Source organism: Denticeps clupeoides, chromosome 7, assembly GCF_900700375.1.
Source record: "Denticeps clupeoides chromosome 7, fDenClu1.1, whole genome shotgun sequence".
In the NCBI taxonomy this organism is placed as follows: domain Eukaryota; kingdom Metazoa; phylum Chordata; class Actinopteri; order Clupeiformes; family Denticipitidae; genus Denticeps; species Denticeps clupeoides.
Window position 1 is genome coordinate 2719382 of NC_041713.1, and position 17545 is coordinate 2736926.

The following is a 17545-nucleotide window of genomic DNA, read 5'->3' on the forward strand; positions in this document are numbered from 1 at the left end:
CACTCAAAGCCACGTGACCATGCATGAATTTTGACATTGAGTCGTCATTAATTGTGATTGCATCACAGTACAGTCATCGTCATCGTCATCATCATCATCATCATCATCACCACCACCTCAGACCACTAACTTGAGGCGTGTGTAATCAGATTTCGGCCCGGGTGTGTGGGTCACCTTGGACAGGAGAACAGATGGAGGCTACTGAGCAACTGGACAGCAGAATATATTTCCAGGCAGTCAGGTGACAGAGGAGCTCAGAAGCTGTACAGCAACAGCACATTTATACACGCGTTCATTTACAGGTGGAACCTCTATAAAAAAAAAAAAAAAAATACATAGCACATAAATAAATGGAATAAAGCCGGAAAAAGGAATACAAATATGATAATACTCTAGTTTCCATCCGTCGAAGCTGACGCAGTCAGGTCTTCACAGCTACAGTTGTGCCTTCGGGCTGGATGAGTACAGTACAGACTAAAACCATGATCATGGTCAGAATCACACTTGATCATTACAACATCGGTGTCGAGCGAGGGTCCCAGCTCATCAGTATGTAGAGCATCCGACTGTTTGAAACGTGTTGTTCTTAATGTGACTAATAAATCAGAAGACGAAGAGTTATCTAAAACCTCAGACCGGGGTGGGGGGGGGTGGGGGGGGTTAGTAGTCTGAGATTAAGGTTAATCCGGGTTTCAGAAAATGTCAACTGGTGGTGAAGATTATTGTGTCCCGCAGTAATTCTGTGCGATAAGATCCGCTCTCTATCAGAGCGCAGCTGTCACCACGCCCTCCATGCAGGGGGCGTGGCTTAGTTACAGATGCAGGGCACGGGGGTTCGAGAAATGAGCTGCACTGTGGAATTCTAATAAGTTACATTTATCAGTGAATTAAAAATCCCTAAATAAATAATTAAAAAAACTTACATCTAGATGGTCAAATAAATAGAAAATAAATAAATTGACATCCTGTATATACACAGCTGCAGAGAGGAACAGATTTTCCCATTTCTTGAGTAATAGAGGGACGGGGAGGAAGTAAGGCCGAAGAAATCAGGTCTGCAGTCCTGTCACTCGTCACTACAAAGTTCTAAAATTCTCGTTTAAATCCATCAAACTTCCTTCACGTGTCCACTGGGTGTGAGAATTTGGTCTTCTACAGATCAATTGCAACTCATCTGTACAGTATGATACATTCCTAGATGCAAAGAGGATTAATTCATATTTTTAAATACAATCTTTAGTAGGGTTTGTTAGAACTCGTCTCCCTCTGATTAATCCTTGACGACGTTCCGGGATTCTAGAAGGTTCTTTGTTTTCCTGTTTCACTGTGTCACTCGGCCCCTCAGTGCGTGTCCGTCTCTCTCTCCGCCTCGCGAAGGGCGGTGTATCCGTTGGCGGGGGGCAGCGGGCCACTGGGTGGTCGTTGGCGCGACGCCCCGCGGAACAGGCGGAACGCCCCTCTGCAGATGAGGGAGAACCAGTAGACCTGCGGGGCCATCAGCAGAGCGGCCCCCACATTGACCTGCCACGGCACGGCCAGGGGGACCCTGTAGACCGGGATGCCCGCGTACCTGGAACACACGAGGGGTCTGGTCCAAACTTACCCTGACATCATCATCATCATCATCATCATCATCATCATCATCATCTCACCACAACATTCTGGAAACGCTGAACTACATCAACACACAACTCAGAATAAACCCAAACCTGCTCTTAAAGGGACAGTGTGGCACAGTACGCAAGTACGGAATGCGATTCGTGCCAAGAATTTGAAATAAAACTGTCCTAATATCAAACAAAAATAAGAAGTCTTAGTGTAAAACGAGGTTGGAGCTTTGCCAACGTCTTTCCCATTCTCGCCTGTGAGACTTTCCGTTTCACTGCTAGTTTGGTCAGTCGCGCCCGGCACCTTTTACGTTTACGCTGCCTGGGGATTCGGTTGGTTTCTGGCACAGATCTCAGGGCGGTAGTAGCCTAGCGGGTAACACACTCGCTTATGAACCAGAAGACCCAGGTTCAAACCCCACTTACTACAATTGTGTCCCTGAGCAAGACACATAACCCCGAGTGTCTCCAGGGGGACACTACTGATTGTAAGTCGCTCTGGATAAGGGCGTCAGATAAATGCCTTAAATAAATAAGTAAATAAATAAATAAAATCTCTCATGTGGGCGGGGCTTCGCCTCATTGGCCAGCCGGTGTTTGAGTGACAGGAGTTCCAGGGAATGGAGCTATCACCGCGAGATGTATGAAAGCCGAGAAGACTCAACCGAATCCCGAGGCAGCGTAAATGTAAAAGGGGCGGAAAAAATGTGAGATGTAAGCAAAAAAACTTACAAGTTCTTATTTTACATTCCAACGTCTTATTTTTCCTTGATTTAACCAAATCTGATTGGATAGGCAATAAATATGCTTCTTTGTGTTTGTAAGCGGAATAAAATGCACGGTCGGTTGATATTCGAATGTCCCTTGAAGAGGCGGTTCGCTACATCTGGCTTTCTCCTAACTGTAGACAGCCGAGACAGTGAGGGTGAGGAGGACCGACAGAGGAAGGACGTACCTGCCGTAGGCGTAGTAGAGGTAGGGGAAGAGAAGAACTCGACAGACGAAGAAAGTTACCAGCATTAGAGCTCCATTGACTTTATGTAGGAGAGTGTGCTGTTGCTTGTACTGAGGCAACGTGGAACAGGAAGACGGAGCAACAGACAGAGCGAGAGGGTGTGTGAGGAAGCAAGAGAGATTCGGTTAGAGTCGTCCAGCCCAGAACAGGCCGGTGTCAACAAGCCTGCCAGAGAAAAGGTTAGCAGCAGAATAAACACATTTCACACAAAACCGTTCCCGTCCGAGGCGGGCCACCCAGGTACAAGTTAAAGCTTTAACTCCGCCCACTTTGTACAGCGTTTACATGCTTCTCCCATGTCATTAGCAGAATTCATCTCTTCACTCTCACCAGTTGCTGAACGGGTCCTGAGCTTAATTATTAAAATACTGCTGTTTCATTATAAAATTCCAAACCACGCGTCATTTCCTGTCTTAAAGACAAACCAGGCTTTTCCGTTGCGAAATGCATCCTGGGAAATGTATTTTCGTTCATTTCTCCTACCCTGGGGTCACCTCATTGTGAAACTGTCCTGTGTGAACCGACTGATTGATTACATTGGTTATTGATTACATCAATCCTTTTTGAGGCCAAGTGATCATAAGGCCATCACTGTTTATATCACATGGAGATCAGGATTTAAAAATGAAAAAAATAATAAATAAAATAAACATGTGAAACGAAGGGAAGCCAACAGGCAGAGGATGTTAACAGTGAGAAGATGGACGCAGCAGCAGGAATGGAGGTCTGGTCACCGTTACCTGGATGAGGATTTTTCCGAGGCAGACACACGGAGTGCTGAGTTCGGCCAGGAACAGGACGCCCTGGAAATAATCCCCCTTGCCCTGTCTCCAGAACTACAACAGGGGAACAGACAGGAGAAGGGAAGTGAGACCGTGGGCCGCGTGGGCCGCATGTTCCGCGGCTAGGTGACGCTAATGCTCCGTTGCTATGGCACCGCGACCGGCGACAGTTTTCCAGCGGATGGAGAGCAGATGGGGCGAGTGACGACAGGGCACAGGTGTGGTGCAATGCGCTGATCAGAATAATAAAACAATTACATTTAAATGTAATTGTGAGATTTCATAATTGTGCAGAGGGGGGGGGGGGAGAAGCAACAAAGAATCAGCAGTTACCACGGAGACAGGGAAGCAGACGGTGACCATGACGACGTGGTGCAGGACCATGAGGAACTCCCGGCGCAAATAACTGCTGATGGCCACACACATGGGCTTCGGCCTGTTGTCCCCCTCATGACCTTTGACCTGCATCTTGTACCAGTAGCACATGAACATGGCATAGATGTCGTAGACAAAGTAGGGAACTGCGAAGAGGATGTAGGTGCTGGTGAGCCAGTGCCTGGAATCAGAGGGAAAGAAAAAGGCAGTGTGTTTCAATATTATTAAAATTCAAATTTTATGTCACATACAGTCATACACGTTATGATATGCAGTGAAGTGCTTCAGCGACTGCTACAGACCACAGAATTGCAAATATACAATGAAAACCCACCAAAACTGAACTAATATTCATTCCAGAAGATTCTTCACCACATCAGGATCTTGCTAGTTACTTGGACAACTCACAGCTCTCTCCTTCTACAACAGCTTGCAACCTTGGAGTAACAATAGACACCCAACCCTCCTCAACTCACATCAGCAATCTTTCCCGCTCATGTAGATTCCTTCTCTACAATATCAGCACGACTGATCTTCAACCTTCCCAAGTTCTCCACACCACCCCTCTGCTACGTCACCTCCACAGGCTCCCAGTAGCTGCACACATCAGGTTCAAAATACTGATGCTGGCCTACAAAGCCAAACATGGAGTAGCACCATCCTACCTCACAGCCCTTATTACACCTCACACTGCACCTCGTATACTCCGAGCCTCCAGTACTGCTCGCCTGGTCCCTCCATCTCTGAAGGTAAAAGGAAGACGCTCATCTAGACTCTTCTCTGTCTTGGCCCCTCGGTGGTGGAATGAACTTCCCCTCGAGGTCAGAACAGCTCAGTCACTGAGCACCTTCACACGGCAGCTCAAGACCTTCCTCTTTAGAGAATATTTAGATGAACTTGTAACCTTCTTCTTGTCTGACTTCTGTATAGAATCTACAACATATTGAATAAAAAGATTGTATTCATAGTTGGGGGTCCCAGTGAACCAGAACTGATCACTTCATCGTGGTAACATGGAAGCACGTTGTAAGTAGCTCTGGATAAGGGCATCTGCCAAATGCCTTAAATGTAAATATGCAAATATTGCAAACATAACCAAATATTACAGTTTTATGTCTTTAACCTAAAACATAAAATATGTGTAACAGGTAGGGTGGAGGTGTGCAAATGGGTGAAGTCGAAGTATATACATAAAAAAAAAAAAAAATTATAATAGAAGTTTGTGCAAGGATTTTTGGGGGGATTGAGACCAGAAGTGCTTGAAATTGAAAGTGCTGGAGTGTAATTGGAGTTCTAAAAACAAACTAAACGGGTCAGAGCAGCTGCAACGACAGCCGACCTCACCGGCGTCATCTCGGAAAGATCAGAAGGTTGCCGGTTCGAGTCCCGATCAGCCAAGGTGCCACTGAGCAAAGCGCTGTCACCACACACTGCTCAACGGGGACGGTTTCCAACAGTCCTAAAGGTTTATGCTGAACACAGTCCTATCGTCCACCCATGTTAATGAGCATCTCATCAAGCGACTTTTGATGATGGCCAGCGGTGGCCCTAGTGCGTAAAGAAAACGGACCCGTAACCGGAAGGTTGCCGGTTCGAATCCCGAACCGCCAAGGTGCCACTGAGGTGCCCTTGATGAAGGTACCGTCCCCACACGCTGCTCCCCGGGCGCCTGTCATGGCCGCCCACTGCTCACCAAGCACACTGTGGCAAATAAATCACTTCCACTTCACTCAGGATGACAATATTGAACAAAGCTTCAGACTTCATTTTCTCCTGATACGCCAAACACTAAATATGTTGGTTGTATTGGATTTCTCGATATGGCTCACAAAGTCACATATTCATAATAGGGGACATTCAAAGTCAGCAGTGCAGTGGAGGAAACCGGAGAAACCCGGAGGGTGTGAATTCGGCACATACGGAGCCAGATCGGCATAGGCGGGTAGGGGCCTAGTAAGTAACACACTCGTCCCAGGTTCGAACCCCACTTACTACCATCGTGTCCCTGAGCAAGACACTTAACCCCGAGTGTCTCCATGGGGGGGCTGTCCCAGTAACTACTGGTTGTAAGTCGCTCTGGAAAAGGGCGTCTGGTAAATGTCGTAAATGTAAATGTCATAAAGCCCAAATCAGGCCGTGGCGGACGGCGGAGACTCGGGGACAACCGATGCCGTCCCTCATTCAAAGCGGCCGCCGCTCTCGTCTAACCGCGACTTTGACTGGCAAATTTACACCCCGGGGAAACCGAGTAAGGGCAGGTCAAAAGGACAAGCGGCCGAGCAGAGTCGTTTGTTAATTCATCAACGTGAATAAGGAGCATCCGCCGCCGGCGCCTCGTCCTGGCCCGTCCCGCGCCGCATTCCGCCGCGGCTTCGCTGGATGAAACTAATTAGGCTGAGAGACTAATTAGATTAAGAGAGACCCAAGGTGACTCTCACACTCACACACACACACACACACACACACACACACCAAACTGTATCTGTTGCCATGACTTACTGGTCCTCGATGATGTCCTCACAGGAAGACGCGATGATGTAACCGGCAGAGGAAGCCATGATGGCTTGAATGGACGACACCAACCTGAGAAGGAGAGCCGACAGGGATCAGGAACTGCCCCCCCTCGCCCCCGCTCACGTCCCCGAAAGGCGCCTTACCTGGCGGAGACGACGACCGCGTCCCCCTCGGCCCAGCGCCGGCCCGGCAGGCGCCTCAGGCACCGCTTGGACAGCAGGAAGAGGCCGGGGAAGAAGACGGATCCGGCGGCGAGGATGGTCAGCATGGCTCCGGGGGAATTCTGGTCTGTCGGCCTGCCAGGAAGAGGAGCGAGTGCCGCCGTCAGGGCCATTTCGCCCGAATGCCGTCCCTCGTGCCAGATTACTCGCACACGAGGGGAATCAATTTACTGAGCGACATGTGTGTGTGTGTCCACCTTCGTCCCAATCACACTTTGTCCTTTTACATGGACATCGTTACAGGTCTTCAACGAAATGAGACGTTGCAACCAAGTTCGTCTCGTAGCCGGACGAGCGGGTGTGTCGGTCCAACTACTTCACGTGCACACGCGTCTTGAAGGTCCCGTTTAAGTCGGGCTGACACACAAAGTCACAGATCGGTGCCCTCGGTTCTGCGTGAACTTTGCCCTCGCGTCACCTCGGGTGACCTTGCGTGCGCGAAGGTGAGATACGAAAGGGCGTGTCTGAATTATTGATGGCGATCTAACGAGCCCGAGGTCTATATCGGTAACGCGGGTGGCGCCGTGACGGGTCCGGTTCCCCGCGCGTCACCCCGGGCCCCGTCGATTAAAAATAAAAAATAAATAAATCAGCGCCCCTCGATTCATCGGCCCGATTAATCGGGCGGAATCTGCTGATCTGGAGTAAAAGGCCGGACTGTGGACACAGTGACGAACCGAAATAGAATTGCGAGGGATTAGCGGTGCGGGAGATTTAGGGGGATTAGTGTGCAGGCCGGGCAGGGGCGGTTCGCGGGTCGGGCTCGTTCCTGCATTGTTATTATTATTATTATTGCTGCTCTCGTACTTATTAATAAATCCCGTCCGATATCACGGTGTCTGGAGGAGGGATGCGGCGAGAGAGCCGCATTGCGACCCCGGGCGGCGAATAAACGCGCAAATTACCCGAAATTATAAACGAACGACGCGAACACGCGCACGTGGTCCCGTCTCTTTTCGGGCCGAGACGCGGCGTTACTCGGTTCTAGAGGAGAACCGGAGATGCTGCCCCCACCCACGACACACAACAATGAGAGGCGGACCGCCGCAGCCCAGCAGGCCCGGGAGGATGAGGGCCGAGCCGGGACGGGGTGCAGGAGAAGGCCGGTGTATTTACACAGAGGGCGGCGGCGGCGGCGGCGTCCTCCTCCTCCTCCTCCTCCTCTTCGGCGGCGGCGGCGGCCCGGGAGAAGTCCGGTCACAGGCCGGGAGACGGCGGCGCGATGCTGGGTCCGGGGGTGCGGAGTCCGCGCTGCGCTGCGCTCCACATGCTGCTGGATTCGCCGGGGAGCGTCTCCGGGATTCTCTCCGTCCGGGCGGAGACGAAAACGCGGGGGGGGACGCCGGCGAGGACCGACCGTCCGTCCGTCTGTCCGCGGCGAGGCGAGGCAGCTGATGAGCGGGACCGAGCGGCCGACGGAGCCGGTGGACGCAGCGCCGCTCTCGCCGGACGGGCTTTTTTAGGGAACTGGAGCTCCGCCGCCAGGGGGCGCCGGCGCCCGGGCACACGGTGTCATTCGGCGGGGCGGGGCCGCGTCCCCATAACACGTCACTCGGCCCGTACAGCACTTCCGCCACGCCGTGGCCGTGTTTCTCTTCATTTTTGTATTCTTGTATATTCAGACACGTTTTGGTGTGTTGTTGTCGTGTACCGGTCAGGTGTAATATTATAGCGGGACAGTGGTGGCCTGGCGGTTAAGGAAGCGACCCCGTAATCAGAAGGTTGCCGGTTTGAATCCTGATCCACTGAGCAAAGCACCGTCCCCACACACTGCTCCCCGGGCGCCTGTCATGGCCGCCCACTGCTGACTCAGGGTGATGGTTCAATACAGAGGACACATTTCATTATGAGCACCATGTGCTGTGCTGCTGTGTATGACAATCACTTCACCTTTTTTTTTTTTCTTTTAAACAGCACATGCTGAAACGTGTCCTCTGTACTGAACCATCCCCCTTGGTGAGCAGTGGGCAACCATGACATGCGCCTTCATCAAGGGGACCTCAGTCCCTTCATTCCTGCCCTTACGCACGCTGATCGGCCACAATGACGACGGTGGATGAGTAAAACGAATTACATCGATTATCTTGGGGCAGCGGGTGGACTGGGGTGACTGACGAAGACGAGACTGTCGACCCATGCTGACCTTCGCGCAACAATGCCTGGTCTAACAAAGCACTTTTCCATTGTGTGGAAACGTGCTGGTCTCGGGACTTTGACGTAGACCAACCCCTTCTTGTAAAGGATGCCCCGACATGGGTGGTCACGACTTTTAAGTTCATCCAAATTCTCCAGATCTCAAGACCAATCCACAGTGGCACCACCCCACCACTTGCAGGTCTTGATGGATCCTGGCGGGGAAGACAGGTTAAGGCGACTGCATATTCGCCAATGCGATCGGCATTCCCTCCAGTAGAAATTGTCAAAGTTTACAATTGGATCCTTCTCGTATTGCATTTTGGTTCTATTTTACCGTCTGAGGAACCGCACCAGTCACATAAACCGTAGGGCATCAAACAATCAAATAACACAAAGGGTCCAGAGTCTAATCTTTTATTTTCTACTTCACTAGAATTCAACCATTTTCTTAAGAACTTCAAGTATTTTTGTGAACAAAGTTTTTTTTTTTTTTTTTTTTTAAATGGCAAGACGAGAAAAAAAAAAAAAGGTAATAATTACATAATTAAAAAAAAAAAATTAAAACAGCAGTGTCCCATTTTAGAACAATGTAAGTCAACATTTTTTTTTTGTTTTTTTTAAAAACTAAAATGTCTAAATTCCTATATGCCCCAGTCTAACGCAATTGTTTTTCACCGTGAACTTCAACACACTCATCAGTGTCACGGGGGGGGATGAAGGGTCCAACAGTATAACCTACAACCGCTACTGACACCATGACAACAGCAATGACCCCTCCAAAAATAAATAACTAATAAAAGCAAAAAAAAAAAAAAAAAACAAACAGGTCACAACACAGACAAAAAAAAATATTTGAAAGAAAAAAAAAAAAAAAAGATAAAAATCCAATTGGTCACTGCATTTTTAAAATCACCAAAAAAACAAAACGCAGTCGGCATTTCACGATGCACATGCAGGTCCGCGGGAGAAATTGGCAATGAGGGGGGTGGGCGGCGTTCCGGGAGCTTCTCTATGTGCCTGTTAGTGTGTCTTCCTCTTTTTCTGTTTTTCTCTTGTGCGGTCTCTGGTGGAGGTAGTGGGTACTGCAGTCGGGTCATCGGCGCCCCCCCCCTGCCCCTGCTTCGGCCTTTACGCCGCGCGTGTAGGATGCGATAGAGATAGGTCTTATCCGTCACAGTCAGCCCTGAACCTGAGCTCCTGCACTTAAAAGGAGGGGTAAAAAACACACACAAATACAGCAGCAACGTTTTCCTGAAAAGAAAGAAAGAAAGAAAGAAAGAGAAAGCAACCATTGCGTCTGCGTCCCAACAGCCCTTCTGCCAGTAAGAACCGGGGCGGTAAAGGGAGGGGGCAGTAGAGGGACAGTGGTGGAGTCACAAAGTATTCACAGCACCACAGAATTTCACTATACAGTACAGAGAGTCGCCACGCCCTGCACACAATGGGCCGCCGTATGAGGTAACGAGATTATTTCATGTCACAACACTGCACTTTTCCCTTAGACTGAAACACACACACACACACACACACAAACACACTCAGCATCAGATGCTGGCATCAGCACACATTTCACCGAAATGCACTTAAATCACTCACTCACTCACTCACTCACTCACTCGGGTGCCCAACATGGGTGCAATCTGGATCTAAATAAAACTCTACACAGGCCCACTGACTCCCACGAAAGAAGCTCAGACAATAAATTAAGCGGTAAAATAAATAAAAGCCGCACTCGGCCCAGGTTACGCCGACCTGTCAGCATCGCTGTGTTTCTTTCTTTTTTTGACATTTTTTTTGGCTGGAAAACAGAGGCAACGCGACTCAGCTCAGCACCACGGACCGGTCGGGTCTACCTGAGCGAACGTGGCGGCGTCCCGAGTGATGGCCGCGGGGTGAGGGGGGGGGGTCGGCGTCACCCCGCACAGGTGTACTAAAGGGGAAAGGCAAAGTGCACTGCCAGTGTTGAGATATGAGTGTGTAAGGGAGGTGCGCGGTTCACGTCTGATCAGAAGGGGTGGACGAGGCTGACGTTACCATTCCAAATGATTATTATTACTATAATTCCGTCTCTTCTCAAACTCTGCCCCTCTTCCTACTGTTTACTCAGGTGAAGTAGTCTTCAGGTCGGGGAAATGCTTTGTGGGTAAAAGAAGTGTATCCTGTGCATTGCCATTTGCCCTGAACGTTCCATCAGGTGCGTATTAAATTCCCTCCATCCTTCCAAGCCTCTTCTTCGAACATCACGAACAACATTTCCCACGATTCCCTCTGCTTCCTGCCGTACTTCATCTCTCCTCCTTCCTGGAGACTTTTGAGGAATGCCAGGCAGTGGACCTAGAGATAAACGGACAGGGGTGAGATGAGCTACACAAGGACATGATATTAAATAAACTATACGTTTTACATATACAGCATTTACCAAACGCCCCTTATCCAGAGCGACTTACAACCAGTAGTTACAGGGACAGTCCCCCCCTGGAGACACTCAGGGTTAAGTGTCTTGCTCAGGGACACGATGGTAGTAAGAGGGGTTTGAACCCGGGTCTTCAGGGTTCATAGGAGTGTGTGTTACCCACTAGGCCACTACCGCCATTATACTTTAGCCTTTAAAAATATACATCATTTTTGGGACTCGAAACCTCACCTGATGAACGTCTTGAAGGCGGCGCTCTGTGGGTTGATGCACAGCGGCACTCGTTTGCCCTGCTGGTGTTCAGTAATGAAGCGATGGATGAGCTCTGACAGGTCAAAAAAAAAAAAAAAAAAAAAGATAAAAATAAAATGTGAAATTACAGAGAGATACAGAAAATAAAGACAGCGGACGGGCGCGGCGTACCCTTGCCCTGCCACACAGACAGCATGCTCTGCTCGTAGCTGTGGCTGAACGGCCGCTCGGCCGAGGGCTCGAAGTCCCGGGTGTAGACGCGCCCGCTCGGCACGGAGTAGCAGCACTGGCACATGCAGGTGTGGTAGCGCAGGCGGCCCTCGTCCAGGTACGGGTGGGACAGGGCGTCGCTGCCCGAGATCCGCTTGGCCTGTGAGAGAGACGGAGACACAAACTCCCTTCACACCGCCTTCCTCCAAACCCTCCGCGGTCGAGTCCAGCGTTTCGGGGCCGAAAATAAACCAAAAAACAAGCGGGTTTCGTGCTCACAGGGTCGAAAACCAGCATCCGGCAGAGCAGGTGAACGGCCTCATGGGTAGCTCCTTCAGACAGCATGTACAGCACGGACAGCGAGGGCTGGAGGAACAAACGCAAACAGACGCGTAAAAACCAGCTCTGGACATAAAAAGGACGTAAAAGGACTTGAAACGGGCGCGTTTACCGGTTTGTGGGGTCCTCGCAGGATGTGGGCTCGGGCCCCCTCGCATGCGGACGCCATGGCCGACAGCGGCGGTGTGCCCAGGAGGTCGGTTATCAGGTCGAGCTTAAAAGAGGAGGGCAGGACGGACTGAGACGGGGGGAGCTCAACCGCCACGTTCGATCGTTCCAACCCAGCGGGGACCTACCTGCTGTATGGGACTCTGCGCCTGGAACAGGATGCGGCGCCCCAGCAGCTCGGCGAAGATGCAGCCCACTGACCACATGTCGATGGCCGGACCGTAGTGGCGGCTGCCCATCAGCACCTCTGGGGCGCGGTAGTACTGGGTCACCACCTCCTGGGTCATGTGACGTGAGGGGTCTGGCTCCTCTACTCTGGCCAGTCCAAAGTCACAGATCTACGAATGATGAGAACAAGTATCCAAATAAACCTTTTATTACACAGAACAGGTGGGTCACTCACACACACACACACACACACACACACACAGGCACAAACAAACCTTTTCATTATTTGTAGGAGTGTTTGAATAATAAACCATTTTGGGACAAATTCTCAAGGTGGTATTGGTTTGCCCTGTATTATGACAGTATTATTACAATGTAATAACTACAGGACACTAATAACACTGACATTGTGTGAAGAATTCCACTTGAAAATGGCCCGCAACAAACGTGAAATGGCTTCCGAGCGCCGCGTACCTTTAGCAGACAGTTACTGTTGACCAGCAGGTTGCCAGGTTTGATGTCTCTGTGCAGGATGCCTGCAGAATGCAGGTATTTGAGCCCTGGGCAGAAAAAAACACAAGGGGGGGGTGGGGCGGAAGAGGAGGCGACATTAGTACCGGACGCCGACGTCACCGTGGCCATTTTTAGCCGAAGTGGTTTAATGCCGTGAACCTGCTGATCTGCCCCCTTCCGCTCGGCTCACCTTCTAATTCTGAACGCACGGGGCTGTAAATGAAGAGAACGCGAGGCCCGCACACCCACACCTGAAGGGTACCTTCATTTTGACCATTAATTAGGACGATGTCCTTATTTTAAACGTCATGTCAACATTTTAAGCAATTTTTACGCTTTTATTTCCATCATATGAGGCTGAGTTTCATGGCTGGGATGCAGGAACGGCTCTTGTCCTGTTGCCCATATTCCCACGTCCTGGTAAAAGTGATGAAAAAACGGCCTGAGGTGAAAAACAACGCCCACGTCTTGGGAAGGAAACGTGTCTCCTTCAACTTTATGCCTACAGGTAATCAGATCATCTCCTGTTCAGCTATTCCAATGTTGTGCTACTATACACTAGCCGACCTATAACATAATGAGTAAATAACATAATAATTTGGTAATCATAATTAGCATACCAGTTCATAATTTATCAGCCCATCAAGCAAAAGTACAACAGACATAATACTAATAAATTGTTAATACAGTAATTCATAATGATTGTACCACCCCGCTGACCTTTAAGATGAAACCATTATTGGGGGGTAAAATACAGTGACACACACGCAGTGCGGGACACTAAGGTCAAATATTAAAAAAAATCAGTACACACACCTCTGAGTATCTGGTACAGGAACACCTTGATGTGGTCGGTGGTGAGAGGCTGAGGCGAGACGATGACTTTGTGGAGGTCGCTCTGCATCAGCTCCGTAATCACATATCTGAGCCCAATCAATTAAGGACCGCGGGTATTAAGTGTTGAGTATTTCGTCCGCACGGGAGCAAAATACGGAAGGATACATTTCCTCGAAGCAGTCGATCTGCGGCGGCTGGAGGATGTCCAGCGCGGACAACACCTGCGAGAGACCACAGAAGCCGAACGAACGATTAATATTCAACGTGCCACACGAAACAGCTGACCTCTCGTCCAGAGAATACAGTTCGGCAGAAGCTCCTCGCGCGAGCGTAAAGCAAAAAGGCGAGAAGCCCCGGGACACTGCCGGGCAATAATCAGGAGACGCGGCCAGCATCAACCGCGCCCCTGTACCGACGAATCCACAGGCCTACAGACACAGAATACGACCACATCCGGATAATCTTGGTCCCCCTGTCCCCAGTCCCCGCTCACGTTGTCGTGTTTGAAGAAGCACAGCATTCTCAGCTCCCTGAAGACCCGTTTGCAGGAGACCAGGTTCTGGAAGACGTTGGGCATCTTTTTGAGGGCAACCTTCCGCCCGTCGCGAGGATCGGTTACAGACCTGCAGACGAAGGGAGATTTAGTTAAACTGGGTGAAGATCATGAGTCCTAGTCTCTGGGGGTCCATTTCCAAAACCCAGTTTAAACCTGATCTGAGCCTAAAACCCCTCTTAAAGGGCCAGCGCGGTGAAAAGGGGAAATGTTGTAATGGTGGTAGTGGCCTAGAGGGTAATACACTGGCCTATAAACCAGAAAACCCAGGTTCAAATCCCACTTGTGTCCCTGAGCAAGACACTTATCCCAGAGTGTCTCCATGGGAGGACTGTCCCTGTAACTACTGGTTAAGGGCGTCTGATAAATGCTGTAAATGTTTTTATTCACTTTCTGCAGTTATTGTCCGTTTAATGCAAGAACAAACGTCGCTCACCAAACCACCCCGAACGCCCCGTATCCGATCGGCCGATCCGGCTCCATCTCGGCCGGGCTGGGCACCTCGCTGGCCGGATTGCTGTGGGGCTGCGGGACGGCGGCTCCCCCTCCGATGGTCCCGGCCGGGGCGCTGGGCCCACCGGGGGCCGGGGTGGCGGTCAGGCCTGCGGACGCGGACCCGGCGCCGGAGGGGTTGACACAGAAGTACTTCTGGCCGATCTCCGAGCCGGGGAACAGGTTACCGCACACCGCCTGGCGGCCGGGTCCGTGGAACGCCATCGCTGGTTCGGACTCGCGGGCAGAGTTAACCGCGGCGGGCGGCCATGGCCGAAATCAGGCAGCGGGGGTCTCGACCCGAGTAAAATAAATAAAATAAAACAGTCGGTGGAGCTCAACGCGGCCCGCTTCGATGTGCAAGCCGCTCCACGGCGGCGTCGAACGTCCGACACCCGGCGGAGCGGAACTTACATGATAAAGAGGTCCGCCGTAAATTATTTAACACGGCCGCACCGCGGAAGACTTGCGTCCGTGCGAAGGCGCACCAGCGCCGGAGCTTCGCCCGGGAACTGCGTTTAACTTCCCGGGGCTTCGGCTTCTCTGCGGCCGCGACGCCGCCGCTCGGCGCCGAATGTCGGATGGGGAAGACCGGCTAGCGTTAGCATTAGCCGCTAGCTCCCCGAGCCGGTTAGCCGTTAGCATTAGCCGGACGAGCAAAGCCGCCACATCCGCGCCGCGGCCGGGTACTAAAAACGCGGCGAGCGTCGACGACAAAAGAAAGGAGATTTAAAAAAAAAAAAAAAAAAGACGGCGGAGCGCACACGGCCGCCTGGGAACGAACTCGGGCCGGGAGCTGCGCAGGTGACGACGCCCGCAGACTCCAGCCTCCTCCAGGCCGGCCACGGACACTCCGGAGCCGCTACGGCGAAAGGCGTCTCGGGCAGAGTTTCGGCGCTGCGGCGCTCCCCATCGCCCCTCGGCTCCGTTTCCCACCCCCCGCGGATCGCGTTTCCTCTCCCTCCGAAGTCAGCTGTTCGGGACGGCGAGGGGAGAGAGGAGGAGAGGTGGGGGATGGATGGATGGATGGATGGAGGGATTGAGGGAGGGATGGAAATAAAGGGAAAGAAAGACCGAGTGAATGGGGGAGGGTGGAATCGGCGGAGTAAACAAAGCCGCGGACGGCCATAAAACGCAGACCCCCCCAAAAAAAAAAAACGTCGAACAACTTTCAATTATTCTACTCACCACGCGGACTTGCCTCCAAGTTGCAGTTGTCCGTGTTTATTTATTCGTTTCTAATAAAAATTCACCATTCATCTCTGACCCCCTTTTTCCCAGAATAAACCCCCCAAATGATGCGTGGATGGATGGATGTATATGGGGGGAGAGAATCGAGTCAAACCACCGGGCCTGGTATTAAACATCATTATTAGATGCACTTGACAGATTCCGACCTTATTAACAACCACAGCAAAAGAAAAAAGGAGCACGGACGGGGGGGGGGGCTGGGGCAGCGTGTCGACAGCGTTCATTTTAAAGCTTTTAAAGACAACCATTACACCAACACGTCGTTTAAAAAACGCACCACAGTAGAAATAGAAACACGGCCACGCCGCCGGCTCCTCCGAAAGCACCGGGCACTTGATCCCTTTAGACACAGGTAGAACGTACCGGGTCCACGTCCAGACTTCTCAAAAAAAGTTCAAAGTCAGAACCGAGCAGAGTCTCTGCAAATTTCAGGTTCTGGAATATAGGATTTTTTATACATTTATCAGTATATATATGTGTGTGTGTGTGTGTGTATGTGTGAGAGAGATTAGATTGGATTGTATGTTGCCGTTGGTTTTATTCTGTTGTGCGTCACGATGCATGTGTTCATATTGGACGCGATTCTGATCTATTATTTTACCAGGGGTGGTTACACGTGGAACCGGAGACTCTTCATATCCACGAAACCGTCCGCCCGTTTAATTAAGACTGTCAACAGTGGGGGGGTCCAGTCCAGATAAAGACCCGGGAAAGTCCACCAGGGCTCCAGGCGTCGAGTCACGGCGGAAATATACTCGCTGCGAACGCAAAAAAAAAACAAAAAACGGAGATTTGCGAGACGTGGCCTAATCAGAAGGTTGCCGGTTCGAATCCCGATCCGCCAAGGTCCCCTGTCACGTTGGCCGCCCAACGCGTGACGATGAGTTCACTTTCACTCCGTCATGGGACCCCAACCGGGCGGCCACGGTGTCCGTGTTGTAAGGCGCAGGTGTTAATTCGTTCGTTCGGTTTGCAGCCTCGACACTGACCCCTGGTGGTGAGGAGGACACACTGCAACCCGCGAACGTAAGTCAAACTGCGTACGGACGCGCACACGCAGCTCGCAGCAAGTATGTCTCTGCCTTAGGGCTGGCGAGTCTTGATCGAGGAGTCTTAAGTGATCCCGGGGATGGGGTCTCCACGGCAACAGTTCCATTTCCGTCCCGTGTCTCCATAGCAGCGTGCTCTGGTAAAAGAGAGAACAGCCCGATCACTACTACTTGCACACCCACACTGCACTAGAGAAGCGTGCCTTACTAGATGGGAACACACACTTTTCCCTTCACCCGGGCCCCCGCGGCCCCGGCCCCGCCCCGCCCGGGCTAGCTGAGTGACTGGGGCGCGATGCCGGAGCAGTCCGTCACCAGCAGGTCGACGGCGCTGCTGCTGGACACCGGGGCGGCCGTGGTAGTGCCGACGTCGCCGGCGGCGCTTTGGGGGGCGTTGTGGGTGCCCATGTGTCCCTGCAGCTGCGTGGGGGTCTTGCAGTGCACGCCGCACAGCTGGCACAGCAGCACCCCTCCCGCCCCGGCGACCCCGAACGCGCCGCGCCCGCCGCCGCTCTCCTTCCACTCCTGGCCGTGGTGCTTCTGAGCGTGGACCCGCAGGTACGTCAGGGTCGTGAAGCCTGTTGAGGAGAAACGTCAGGAGGGTCACGTGACTCAAACGCGGGGCACGGCGACACCGGGGGCCATTCACT

General features: G+C 51.5%; 2 protein-coding genes across 3 annotated transcripts; both read right to left on the reverse strand.

The window, feature by feature from the left end:
* Positions 1–207: 207 nt before the first annotated feature.
* On the reverse strand, positions 208–8000 carry tlcd3ba (TLC domain containing 3Ba). Its single transcript, XM_028987794.1, has 7 exons — positions 7631–8000; positions 6437–6589; positions 6279–6362; positions 3738–3960; positions 3363–3458; positions 2563–2672; positions 208–1570 (listed from the first exon to the last, which is right to left on the reverse strand). Exons 2-7 carry the CDS (start codon positions 6559–6561, stop codon positions 1342–1344), a joined length of 867 nt encoding a protein of 288 aa, XP_028843627.1. The 5' UTR covers positions 6562–6589; positions 7631–8000; the 3' UTR covers positions 208–1341.
* Positions 8001–9501: 1501 nt separating this feature from the next.
* Positions 9502–17156, reverse strand: nlk1 (nemo-like kinase, type 1). Of its 2 annotated transcripts, XM_028987012.1 has the most exons (13): positions 17104–17156; positions 15010–17032; positions 14540–14889; positions 14044–14173; positions 13716–13771; positions 13530–13636; positions 12675–12760; positions 12161–12370; positions 11977–12078; positions 11805–11891; positions 11487–11685; positions 11295–11388; positions 9502–10984 (listed from the first exon to the last, which is right to left on the reverse strand). In XM_028987012.1, exons 3-13 carry the CDS (start codon positions 14818–14820, stop codon positions 10936–10938), a joined length of 1401 nt encoding a protein of 466 aa, XP_028842845.1. In that variant the 5' UTR covers positions 14821–14889; positions 15010–17032; positions 17104–17156; the 3' UTR covers positions 9502–10935. The 2 variants fall into 2 exon arrangements, with proteins under 2 accessions (XP_028842845.1, XP_028842844.1); XM_028987011.1 differs by having other exon boundaries at positions 14540–17032.
* Between the last annotated feature and the right edge of the window lie 389 nt (positions 17157–17545).

What these genes read in the sequence shown, in the direction of transcription:
- tlcd3ba (XM_028987794.1), bottom strand. Translation starts at nt 6,561, where the DNA reads ATGCTGACCATCCTCGCCGCCGGATCCGTCTTCTTCCCCGGCCTCTTC. An exon ending in GCGGTCGTCGTCTCCGCCAG is followed by an intron (nt 6,363 to 6,436) that starts GTAAGGCGCCTT and finishes TCTCCTTCTCAG; the next exon opens with GTTGGTGTCGTCCATTCAAG. An exon ending in CTCTACTACGCCTACGGCAG is followed by an intron (nt 1,571 to 2,562) that starts GTACGTCCTTCC and finishes CGTGTGTTCCAG; the next exon opens with GTACGCGGGCATCCCGGTCT.
- nlk1 (XM_028987012.1), bottom strand. Translation starts at nt 14,820, where the DNA reads ATGGCGTTCCACGGACCCGGCCGCCAGGCGGTGTGCGGTAACCTGTTC. An exon ending in ACAGTAACTGTCTGCTAAAG is followed by an intron (nt 12,371 to 12,674) that starts GTACGCGGCGCT and finishes CATCATTCGTAG; the next exon opens with ATCTGTGACTTTGGACTGGC. An exon ending in GTCTGTGTGGCAGGGCAAGG is followed by an intron (nt 11,389 to 11,486) that starts GTACGCCGCGCC and finishes TTGACCTGTCAG; the next exon opens with AGCTCATCCATCGCTTCATT.